The sequence below is a fragment of the Artemia sp. Qi Xiang Cuo genome, chromosome 15 (genome assembly GCF_049724085.1).
Source record: "Artemia sp. Qi Xiang Cuo chromosome 15, ASM4972408v1, whole genome shotgun sequence".
NCBI classification, from domain to species: Eukaryota; Metazoa; Arthropoda; class Branchiopoda; order Anostraca; family Artemiidae; genus Artemia; species Artemia sp. Qi Xiang Cuo.
The window spans coordinates 25,937,430-25,950,427 of NC_142808.1; the positions used below are offsets into that span (position 1 = coordinate 25,937,430).

The window sequence follows — 12,998 nt, forward strand, 5'->3', positions numbered from 1 at the left end:
TTTCAAAACTGTGGTTTGAGTTTTGAGTTTTGAACACCATAAAATATTTTGTCACAGTTAATTTGCGGGTTGGAAGTTGAAAAAGATGCCGTAATTCTCAAAGAAAGACTTGGGTGTAATTTTAGTTAGTAGTTTTGTCGCTATTGCATATCACATTAAAGTTCTATTTCACGGAACTCTTAAATTGTCAGTTTCATGATTGACGACTTGAAATAGGAACACATTTGAATGTGTTTCTTTTAGTAGTGATTTGTGTCAGAATGTCATGGAATGGCTTAAGAAAACTTCCAAACGGAAGTACATAATTACATATATTTTCCATTGAAAAAGCCAATGATAGAGATGGTTAAAAACTAACGTTCATGAACGCTCTCAGAAAGGGGGATGGGTCATTTTTCTCCCAGTGTTAAAAAAATGCCACATTTATAACGTTTGAAAACGCTTTTCTAGAAAAAAAAAACATTTTAAAGCGTTTGATTCCCAGAAATTTGCGCAGACGCGCTTGCAATGTTGCTTCGTGTGCTTTACAGAAGGAGAAGGAATGCAATAAGAAAAGGTAACTATCGTGATCCAAAATGTAAATACATGAATATAAGGAGGGAAAAACCTTAGCCGGTGGACTTTGCTCCCACCCCCTATTAAGAGAAAAAGTACACAAAAAGTACTGAATTCGTATGATATTTTGATACATGGTATATATGACACGTATGATATATGCAGGGCTGTATCCAGGATTTTTTTCAGGGGGGGAGTCTACCAAAAAAAGCTTTAAAAAACGCATCAATTCTTTTTATATTCACTTATGTTACCTTTTTACGATTCAGACAAACATTTCGGGGGGGGGGGTCAAACCCCCTACCTCTCTGGATACGACCTTGGATATATGGCACTGTTTTAAAAAGTAACAATTTTTATACCCTTTTCCCAAAGAAAAATGCCTGCGGGAGCTCATGAAAACATCGCTCTGGGTTTTATATCATACCCTCTGTTAAGACCTAAATCACTAAAAAATCCCAAAATTTAAATTTTTGGTTAGAAATGACTTTTTTTCTAGAGAAAATGTACTTACGTGTTATAGCAACCACACCAAGGAGGTGAAGTTAGGTTAACCCTAATGGGATATACCAAAATATGATGAAAATATAATACTTTGGTAACAAAATTATGGAAACTACAACAGAGAATTAAGTAAAGCAGGCCACCCAGAATTCAATACCTAGCCTAACCAACTCTATATATCAAATATTTAATTAAAATATGCCCGTAACTGTATAGTAGTTTATCTCACTGAGACTAAGCTAATTATCTGCGAATGCAGACAGAGAAACAAATTTTACACAGAAGAAGAACTTGAGTGTGGTCGCTATAACACATAAGCACCGAAAAAATCTGTTCGGCAAACTTTAGCCTATCGGAAAAATGCTTGCCTGCAAACATTGTTTCTTTTCTATTTTGCAAAAGAATATTATATAAAGAGGTAGTTTAGGCGATAGAAACCAAGAGCTTATATCGCTACAAATCTTATGTCTTAAAAATCACTTGGTACTTGTGTCTTATAGCAACCACACTCAAGATCTTGTATCGCGAACGTGAGACAATAACCGCGGTTCATGGTCTTTATACCAGACAATATTAGCTTCGGCTCGCTGGATTAAATTACCCAAATTAGATATAAATAAGAACGTCATAATATGGCAGTAGAAGGCCAAACGATTGATCGGATACTATCAAGGGCAGCAAAGTGGAAAAGAACAAGAAAACCACCTCATTACTTGATTTACACTGGTGGCATCAATTGGTGGCTGCCGCCGAGCGCAGCCTCTGAGGGAGGCGCCAAACTTACCTCAACTTTTTTTACTATCTTAATTACTTTTGTGCTAGTGAGAGCCACTGGATGGTATTAAACTTGCACCTCTTTTTCCACTACAAAACCTATATGTGAACAATTAGTTATTCATTTGCATAATTTATGGCCCTTGCCCCATGGGCTTGGGGTTTATGTCAATGGAATATTTGTTGAGCTTTCCGTTCATTTTTAATAAGTTGTGTAAAAATTTTGATTTGACTTCTTGGGGGGTTAGGGAGGCTGGGTAGCAAAAAAGAGAACAGGAAAAGGTTTTTTGTGCTCTTTGATCAGTTTTTACGCTTAGAAAGGAGACTAGAGCTTCGTATTTTCAGTCAAATGAGCCACCCTCCTCAGTTTCTACGACTAGGCTACCACTTCAATGCGAAATGGCCAGACACAGGGGCTGATCTAGAGCAAAATCTTGGGAGAGGCCCAATGTGACAAGGGCGCCAATGAACAAGATCTCGAGGGCAGCAATGTGACAAAGGTGCCAATAATTGACCAAATTGACAAAATTATTCTAAAAAAAAAGAGTAAAAGAAGAATAAAAACAGGATCAGAGAGCGCCAGAAAAAATCTTGGGGGTGGGGTCCCCCACCCCCTGGATCCGCCAGTGGTCAGACAACATTCAGATAAATAGCGTAAATAATGAAAGGAAGGCACATGAGGTATAGATGTATGAGAAGTCCACCACATAAGGAGACACTGGATGCCTCATTTTATGCTCTTTCCAAATGCAACAATAATTTTTGTCGGAAATGAATTTTACCCCCATCCCTAAATATATCTGAATCAGGGTATATATTTGCACATCATGGGGGTGGGGGTAAAGTTCATTTGTTTTTACTTTCAACTAGGCCTAAGTCGTAGGAATTTTTCATACATTAGCCCCAACTGTGAATTTAATGCGCCTATGAAGAGCCAAAGTTAAAAACCGTTGCTAAACCAATCAATTCATTCTTACTTCATTTTCACTGACTTGTACTATCTTGACCATAATTCCATTTTAAGTTGATATTAATATTTCCGTCAAACTGTGCAACTTTATCCAGTGCAACTTGTTTCTTGTTTGGTTTGTTAACAATAACTAAATTTAATGTTAGAGGATACCTGGTTCCAGCAAGACAAGGATGTACGGAAACAAAAAGGCGGATGCTATTGGTGAGTTTCTCAGCACGCGACTTAACAGCAGGACTTGCTTAAAGACGCACATTTTACAAATCTCATATGAACAATTTTTTGTTCTTTGGCTGGAAAAAAAAAACAAGCAAAACAAAATACGAATGTCAATCGGTTTTGAAATATGCAGGTTCACAGGTGGGACGGGGGCCAAGCCGGCTATGTGTAATGACTGATTTGAATTGCTAAACCTAACATTGTATTATTCTTTTTACAGTGAAGGTTCGAGTTGTCTTTCATCTTTTTAATTTGCGAGAAACCGTGGTCGTAACTAAATCAACAAGGATTGTGATGAAATAGTCGAGTATTCCAACCTATTAATTAACTACCAGCTGGATTGCTTCTAGAAGAAGGGACTAATGAAGCTGACTATGCTACAGTCTTATAGAAATCTTTACTGGATAAAGTCAGTTTTATCCGGTAAGTCTAAATTTTGTTACGCAATTCAACCCTGTTTTGGGGGGTTTCAACTAAGCTATGAACACAGAAGTGGTTTCAATTTACGAAGATATAGAGGGGAGCAAGATGTAATTTTCAATGTCAAAGGGGGAGGGACATTGGCCGTTTTTTTTAAATTTCTCAAAAAAAAAACCAAAAAAAGGCGGCAAAAGCCCCTGTCAAAAGTATTTTTCATAGTCTGAGGTGAGGGAGAGGAAATATTGAGGGGGGATGGCTCATCCCCCTCCTATGGCGTATCTGCTATGGGGAAAATGAAGCCCTTATGCTTCGATTCTTTCGGTCTTATTCTCAAGGGAAGGATGAAGGGATGAAGCTTATTCTCAAATCCAAATAGCTTTTCTCTAAAGCTCTAGACAGGTAACAGGATTCGCATTCATATGTCAATATAAAGACTACGTTAGTAGAGATGACCCTAAAGGTCCCACGGGGACTCTTTATTTGGGCATAGAGTCATTAGGGAGAACGATTGCGTAATCGGTCAATGACCTCTTTTTCCAAGATCTTGATATTGTTTTTGGCCACGTGCCCGCTAGGGGAGAATGTTATGATCTAGAAATAGGAAATAGTATTTGTTGTTTTTGTTGTTTTAAGTGCATGCTCGAGGCAGATGTTATGAGTTTCAAGGAATAGGAAATAGTATTTGTTGTTGTTGTTGTTGTAAATGCATGCTCAGGGCATATGTTATGAGTTTCTAGAAATAGGAAACAGTCACATCACGTGTTTTCTTCTTAGTTAATCAGAGGTCTGGTTACATATTAGCGGCGGAGGGAATATAAGGAAAGGATTTTTGCTATAGTTTTATTAGTCTGTGAATAGAATTCAAAGGAGTGATAAGAACAGTTTTGACTTTACTCATTTGGATATATATTTGTGATGGTGAGTGGAATGTTTACCCTATTAGAAGTTGATAGTGGAGTTGATGATAATAGTACGAGAGCACCAAGTATTACTGTGGAAATTAAGAAAGGATCGCGTCTTTGTCTGGGATGGGATACAGTATATTTAAGATATCTGATAACCTTGAGCAAATTTAAAATGGAGGATCAATTATGTTTCACTGGAAAAGTATCTATAGCACATGTGAGCAGACATCAATGTGCTTTAAGTGCATTAGTGAAACATATCGAAGACAATAAACTCTATTGCTCGTTGTACATGCTTTTCTGCTCAGGACTAACGAATTAGAGTCAGTCTAGAGTCAGCAGTCACAGTGAAAGGACTGAAAAATGAATAAATTTGAGAAAGAGAGAATTAGATCAAATCCAGTGTTTATGGAAAAACATTTGATTTCGGATGATGATTTTCTAGAGTTGTCTCTTCAACGCAGGATATTTTCTCGGGAAAACTTGTCGATATAATGAAAACTGATTCTCCCCCATTGGACTATTGTATGAAACTTTTAAAATGTGATTCAAATGCTTATAGTCAATTTATTGATATATTAATTGGAACAAAGCAGAATCTTATCGTGGATATACTTTTGAAAACATTGCCAATGGGTTCGATGTAGATGGCTCCTCCTTCGAAAGAGGTAACTTCGCAGAGTTACTCCTCTCCCCATTCCTACACTATGAATTTATGGAGCGAGGACGATCAGTTTCGTTTTAGCTGTGAGAGAGTTGACATCGGAAACCAAAAATGTTCTATATAAGTCCATTGTGCATGTACACTCTTGGCAGTTGGACTCAATTTGAGAATTGTACAATTATTGATGACTATAGTGAAAAGTGTAAATTATGTAATCCTTGTAAATTACATAGAGGTTATGCAGTACAAATTAAAGGATGTAATTCATGTCTTGAAGAGATTTGTGACTCTCATCCTAGAGGACACCTGTGCTCCAATTGTCCCTATGATAAATGTAATCAGGGGTAGAATACTTACCCAGCTATGGTTGGAAAGAGTCTCAAAAATGATTTTAGTTTATTTCTACGAGATTGGTATCGTCGTGGATTTAAATTATTCTGGGAAGAGGAGTCAGGTCTACGATTCAACTGTTGGGGTAACAAGACAATTTGGTTTCTACGTCATCGTTGTGACGACACTGCATACTATGACTATAAACCAAGTGATTTTTATTTGGCAGTTACCGAATGTGATTCACCACTTGAAAACACTGTCGATGGACTGCCATTAACAATAATCAAGGTATTGTTCGCACTTTGAATTTTTCCAAGAAAGTCTGAGGGCAGACAAAGGGATTGGTACTGGGACATGTAGGGATCTATATTGAATACACTGATTCTTTGAATGGTGTTCATGGTGCCAAGTCTAGTAGAACACTGCCATCGGGAGTGATTTCCCAATAGGTTTCATATTGATTTAGCGAGATTAGTGCAATACTCTCAGCCAATGGATCGGCAAATGTACAATCTAAACGCACAGTCCCCGTACGTACTATACTCATATCCTGTGTGCCAGACAAATCCAATACAATGATACCATGTGTTTTAGCAAACATTTCTTCGGTTATACCATTTTCAAATAGTTGCGAATCATGATCTAGTGTTTGCATGGTCAACTCATACAATGTTCTATAGGATTTATTAAAAGATAGATTGTAGAGTGGGATGCCATTTACTTTATATACAAAAAATAGAAGTCCAAACACCTTGACTCTCTGTGGATAACCGGTTCATAATGTTAGCGCGAAGCTAATCTTCGTAAATGCTATAAACATTTTCTAGGATAATTTACCATTGATAGAAGAAAGATCGATGAAGGTACGTGAGCCTGTTGAAATATGCAGTTCAGATATGGGTTTACGAGTACCAAGCAATTTAAAATTATTTCAAATGGCTCTTAGTTTTTCCACTGCCAAAGCAAAAGAACTTATAACCTGTTGTTTTCGTACATGGAGTATTGTCGAGGTGAGGGAGAGACTTACATCGGGATTGGCAGCAAGTTCATTTCTCAATATGAAATTAGATGGTGCAAGTGTTAATTTTATATCCACTTTAACATCGGGTGGCAGCCATTGGGATATATTAAATATTTCATGATATATTTTTCCAACTAGATGTAATTCACTAGTTGTAGCATTTTGAAGTGCATCTGTACTATCAGTATTAGTAATCTATTCATATCCATTGGAGGTGCCTCTCAATTCCATGTAGGACTTGGGTGTCATCAGCATGAATTGTATATAACTTGCATAGTTTGAGAGATTGTTGCTTGTGCTCACCAGCGTGCCATTGATGTAGACACTGATTTGACGAAATAAATTGTGTAGTATACAATTTTCATAGGATATCCCATCGGCTCGAATTGGCATTGTATTATCGGATTTCCGGACCTTCATTTGCAAATCTATAAATGTTGAAGACATGTCCATAAAGTAGTCTTCATTGGAATAAATTTGAAAGTGGATATTATCAGAGAGGGGTTGTTGAGGATAAAATTGTTCATAGCATCCATGCTTGACACTCACATCAACATTTTCAGCATTGAATAGATTCAATGAGGCAGTGATTGAAGGTTGAGAATCCTTATGCGACAAGTAGGACATCTTAAGAGAGGAAATCTAGTTTCGATCTAACAATTCTCTTCCTGGGGCTTCTGTTTACAGTACGTATCGGCTTTTTCCTTCTTTTCTTAGACAAGAGTGGTGATGTCTTTCGTTTCTGACCTGAGTAGAGACTGATGAGTGATGCATTGTTTCTTGACCTTTTTAAACCTTTACCATTCTGTTTTAATTTCTCGCCAAGTGTTCGCGTACTGGACCTAAGATTTTCCATAGCACTTTTTTTTAAATCCTTGCCAGAGCACCAATCGTATAGTGTAGAGCATGCAAAATCTGTCGCAGCCGGTACAAGATATTTTCTAGCCAGTGGTAGTGATGAGCGAAACAGCTTAGCAAACCAGCTGCCAAGACCATAGCCAGACATTGACGAGCGACCCTTGTAATAGTCCATTCCATTGCCCAGTTGTCTCGGACCAAGAGTATTAACATAGCAGTCAATATCAGGACAAGTGAATGCCACTTTTCTATTATACATCTTGTTGTTGAATGATTGGTCGAAAATGACATGTAATCACAGCCAAACCTATTGAAATTGCTAGAGGGTCACCCAATTCAGTTCGTAGTGCTAATTGACAGATTTCCAACTAAGTGATTACGGGAATATACTAAAGATGCTTTATATTGTAGTGGTGAATATGCTCTCGATTGGTTTTTCGTTCAAGAACTCGTAGAAGGGGAAAATTTGAATTACCGACCCGAGATGTTTCCACAAATGAGGTGTAGAGAAATATACAAGTGTCCGTGGAGAAGGCAGGCGGGTAGTCAGCAAAAATGAAATTAGTGTTTCCGGCACTTTTACCGTTGATTATATTGAGCTTAAAGCCAAGAACATCCTTTAGGTTATCATTGAGAATAATCTTTTCATTGGCAATAGGTGAACTAATGTAGATCTTGCCCTCCTCCTTTGAATAGTTGAAATGAAAAGCTCCTTTTTTACGAGCGGAAATTCTTTTATTGATAGTACGACATAAATCATTCATACAGGTGAGCTCCTCGTAGGGTAATACAATATATGGATATTCAAATGAATTGATCTTTTGAATTTTTTCTCGATCACTAACGAGTGGCCAATCATCATGTTGATCGCAAATGAGAGGCCAATCATAGGGTCGAATTTTTTTTTCATATTCACTATCCTTTCTCAGGATGTCGTAAGTATTTCTGAGAATACAGTCGACAAGAGCCACTTCATACTTTCCGTCAAATTTAATGGTGGGGCAGAGTTTCGTCCAAAAATCAATTGTTCTATTCAGATCATTATAGAGAGGATCAGAAACATTGGACATGAAATTCACATAGAAATCATTGGGCATTGTTAACATCTTCAGCACTGACCCAAGAATCAAAATCCGAGTTGTGTCCTAGCGAACGAACAAACAACTGTTTCAGGCCCCTACGAGTACGACTATTTAATATATTTTCAATTTGATTCATTTCACTACTGTTTCTAACTTTTTGCAGTTCATATTCATAAAAACCGCCGAGAATCTCATCATCTTTGGTGTCTCGCAGTTGATATGGCGTGGGCTCGGTGTCCAGGATTTTGGACACTTTAAAAAGTTCGGTGCTCCATAAATAATTCCCCTTTTCAAAAATATTGGTGGTTCTATTAATTTGAACAGTATCACCAACATTGAATTTCTTCTTTTTCATCTCATTGTCATTGGAGTATTGCTTTAGAAAAGTATCAAAAGTATTTTCCCTGTAATGGACCTCTCGAGGACTAGAATTGGACAGAGATCGATGAGGTTGATGGTCGTACATGTGCACGATTTTATCCAAATCATGAATAAAAGCCAGTGTGTTTTTCAATTTACAATATCTTAAAATTAATAGACGAATTGTTCTTATTAATCGTTCAGCCAATGAAGACTTTATCGGAATGTGACTATGATAAAGTGTTGTATTAAATTTCAATAGAAGCCTTTGCACATGGGGATTAACAAATTCACTGCCACGATCCGATTGAATTTTTCTATATGAATCCTGTTCAAGAATACTTTCAATGACCCGAGCAACTTCAACACCTCTCTTTGACCGTAATGTAATGGTATATGTATAGCGACTAAAGATACTGATTGCCACCAGAGTATATTTGTAGGGTGCATTGTGACACCGTTGAATTGTGTCTAAAGTTAAAAGATCCGTTTGCATTATATGCAGAGGGAAAAAGGCTTTAGTTTGTCGATATTGTTTGCCACGAAGCCTGTGATTCCGGTGCAGTGTGTAACTCGGTTCATTCTCTAGATACTCTTTTGCTTATTTCAATGTGGTGCCGGAGACAACTCTAGAGAGTGTTTTGGGAGAACTTAAACTTCCCGCTTCACCAACATTTTCATAAACACTTTTCAGAACTTCATCCATTTTGAACGCAAACGCGTAGTGTAATGGCCACTCTCCTTTTGCAGACTGGAGAGTGAATCAATTCGTCTTTGCTTTTGACTAGCAACCACAGGTGTTGTAAAATCAGTGGTGCTAGTATTTTCAAATATTGAATCTTCTTCTTTTTTAAATGGTGTTGACGTTGTTGGAGGACTATATTCTCTTAGTTTCTTTAGAATTTGCTTATTGTCAATAAGACTTCTGGGAAAGTTTGATACACTTAGAAAGGTGTATAGATTATTGTCAAATGATAAAAGTCCTTTACGATTCGTCACCATATCACAATTTAAATCAACTAGATTATAACTTTTCCCTGAATTATAATTCGCTTCCCGGTGCTGTCGACTTGAACTTGATCACCAGTTTCCAGAATGAGATAGGATAATACTTTTTTATACTGTTCTTAAAAGGTCCGAGGCAAAAGGTTTCCAATTTTTGATACAATTGAATTCAAGTCCTTTTCCTTTGATTTTGCAGAATCTTCAGGAGATGGTTTCTATTTAGAGGGATCAGTAACAGCGGCGACGGGTCTCTCACAATAAGATCTATGTTTGTCCACACGTCGCAATGCATCTTGATGTAAAAGCAATTTTTTATCATCGGCAATATTCTCATCATTTATGAATTTGCTTAGAGTGTCTTCGAAATGCTTCACGGGCGAAAGGACAAGTTCTTTTGAAGTCAATTTATAGGGTTTTGCCATCTAGAGAAAACTGTTTACAAGTCCTGCAATTATTGGCAGTAAAAGTGTGAAAAAGCTACCGCCCGCTTGAAGGAGCCGTTTTCTTTCAGAAATTTTGGGGCGCCAGGGTATATCTGTTTATTGAGAGTTATTAGCGAGCTAGAATCACGAACAACTCGATAGATAATATAGATAGTGCAATTAAAAGCAAGGGTTCGCATACATTTGTTTTGATGAAACAGGTTGTGTAGAACTAGGGTTATGGAAATGTGCTCATTATGAGATCGGACAGTGAACAGTTGTAGCATTTCCTGTGAGAACTGTTCAATGGATTCAGCCAAATCATCGATAATCGGCCACGAGTTCGGTTCAATACTATTGAAAACATCAATTCCTCGCATGAATTGTATTGGTATGGTTGTGGCAATAGCTTTTATTTGATCGTAGCACTCCTGCCAAATACTATAGCAATAGTAGATTTTTTTCGGTTTTTCCAAAAAGATTTTATTGCAATTTTGAATTATTTTAGTTAAAAGTGTTGTTTTCCCCGACATTGAGGTCCCACACAGAAACGATCTGAAGTGTGTTTCAAATTCATACATGCTGTTGACAACAGTTGGAATACAACTAACTGTAAATCATAAATGTTTAATGAATAAGTAGTAGCAATAGTTGTAATTTTCCCATAAATTTGTTGAGTACGTTAACAAGAACAACAAAAAACATTATTTTGCGGCATCACTTATTTCGGCAATATGAAAACAAATATTTTTTCAATATGAACAATAGTAAAAATGACATATTATGTACAACATAAATAAAAACACTTTTTGTCCATCAAGAGCAACACTTATTGTCTTTAAACACTTTTCTGTACAACAACAACACTTTATGCAGCAAACACACACTTTTTTTGTACAACAAAAAAAAAACACTTGAAAACAACACTTGAAAAAACAGAAAACACTTGGAACGTGAACTAGCACAGTTGAACATTACAGTGAATTTAAAAGTGGCCCCCCCGGGGTCGCGGGGCCGAAGGCCGGCCCCGGGTGGGACCCCCCCCCCCACCCCCCGGGGGCGGCCGCGGGCGGGACCCCCCATCCCCCGGTGGCCGGCCTCGGGAAGGGCCCCCCCGGGAACCGCGAGGGTGAAAACTGTACAATAGTTGTCGTCACTGCTACAGGTTAGTGGTTGGGTTAGTTAGTTGGGTCAGTGGTGGTGGTGGTGGTGGTGGTTAATTTATGAAAGGTTGGTGATGGTTAGTTAATTTCTGAAAGGTTAGTTGGTTAGTTGGTTAGGTTAATTTATCCAGACCAAGTTGATTGCGATAGTCTATGCATTCAACTCGGTCTGAAATACGGTATTGGCCATGAGGCAGGACTCTCACACCATTCTCGAGCACATAGACTTTGTCAGATATACACGACATTGCATTTTTTTCCGCTCTGACAGTATAATTTCTATACTGTAGAGAGCGAATTGCAAGCACTTCTGCTCTCGGCACTAGGCTACTTTCTACACAGTCTCTGTACACGCTCATGTTGAAATTGCTCTTTACAAAGTGTGTAGGCACTCCTTTACACGCCTTTTTTTCATCCCCATTATGTGTTTCAACGCAATAAACTTTAGGACCCGGGAACACCCCCCTGGATATCAAATCGCTCCCCGCCTCTGATTTTAACATTAATAGTTGGTTGGGGGCCTGACGTTTCACCAACTCGGGATAGAATGATGGATTCCAGTTGGTGAGATCCATCCGCGAGCTGATGTGTTCCCCCTTTTCTTAATCACCCAATAAATCTTCAGTCCCATTTACCTTTAACAGCAGAGAATCTGTATCCCCATAGTAAACTTGAACCTCCCCCTCCCGTGGCCATTGCACCTTGCAAACATTGTAAAAAAACGACAACAGGAGCTTTTTGGAAATTTCTAATACTGAACTGCCACCTGCTATATTCTTGTTCAGTACCACATTTCGCTTTTTCCTGTGTAAAAGAACCATGCTAGCCTCTATGCTCGTGAACGATGTAAAATTGGGATCGGCAATAATTCGTGCACACTCTAGAGGGTCAGTCATGACATCACAGCGAGATCTATTACGTACGCTTTCACATATTTTGCCAAACGCTGAATTTAGAATGAGCTTGTACATTTCCTTCTCTACCTTTGAGTTTGCCCTAGAGCGTTTATCAACAAAAGTGTCGATAAAAGTTTTCAAGTATGGTCGCTGATTGAACTGTTGAACCCTGTGTATTTTGATGATTTTAAACCATTGTTCACAATTCAATGCAAAAGCACATGATGAACAACAATATTCTCCTTAGGGTCCAAATCAGCAATCAGTTTTTGCTTAGAGGGGGTCTAGTGCATCCCTATATCTTCAAACAATGATTAAATGTAGGGGCTCAGCGAGTCCCTGGTCACGGGTCGATTGATACAGGGAAAAACAATATCTTTGACGGAGTCGTGAAGCGCCAGAGGAATGTGCCCATCAATGTCAGAGAACCATCCGTGTGGCCCATTGTCCTCGACGGTGGTAATGTCGGGGAACTCAAAAGGATTCTCAAGCCACTGTTAGTTGCCACACGGCAAAGAGTAGTGAGACATTGCCGAGGGGTACAATGAGTTCATGTCCAAGAACACTGCATTTGACTTTACACCGGTGCTTTGTCCGCTCGGATCGGTTGAGAAGACGTGGTCCCCGTTAAAAACATACCCTCCCCTCATTGAAAGCTCTACAAAAAGGTGCGGATCTACATCTGTGATTAGGCCTATTTCCTCCCTACTAATTTTTAAAATCAAATCCATCACCAAATGTGGTGTAGAAAAATAGTAGCCTATATCTAACCCGAACTCTGAATAGATTTGGTCCGTGTTCTTACAGACTATATCCAACAGAGTTAAAACGTCACTGGCCAAGTACA

At 38.3% G+C, this 12,998-nt stretch overlaps 1 protein-coding gene across 1 annotated transcript in view; it reads right to left on the minus strand.

Moving 5' to 3' along the window:
• The window catches only part of LOC148943491 (uncharacterized), a 53,554-nt gene extending 50,611 nt beyond the window's left edge, over positions 1-2,943 (minus strand). The window contains exon 1 of the mRNA XM_089100901.1: positions 2,811-2,943. Within this exon, the coding sequence (XP_088957027.1) occupies positions 2,811-2,815 (5 nt within the window). The 5' untranslated portion in view covers positions 2,816-2,943. The remainder of the gene's footprint in view (positions 1-2,810) is intronic.
• Between the last annotated feature and the right edge of the window lie 10,055 nt (positions 2,944-12,998).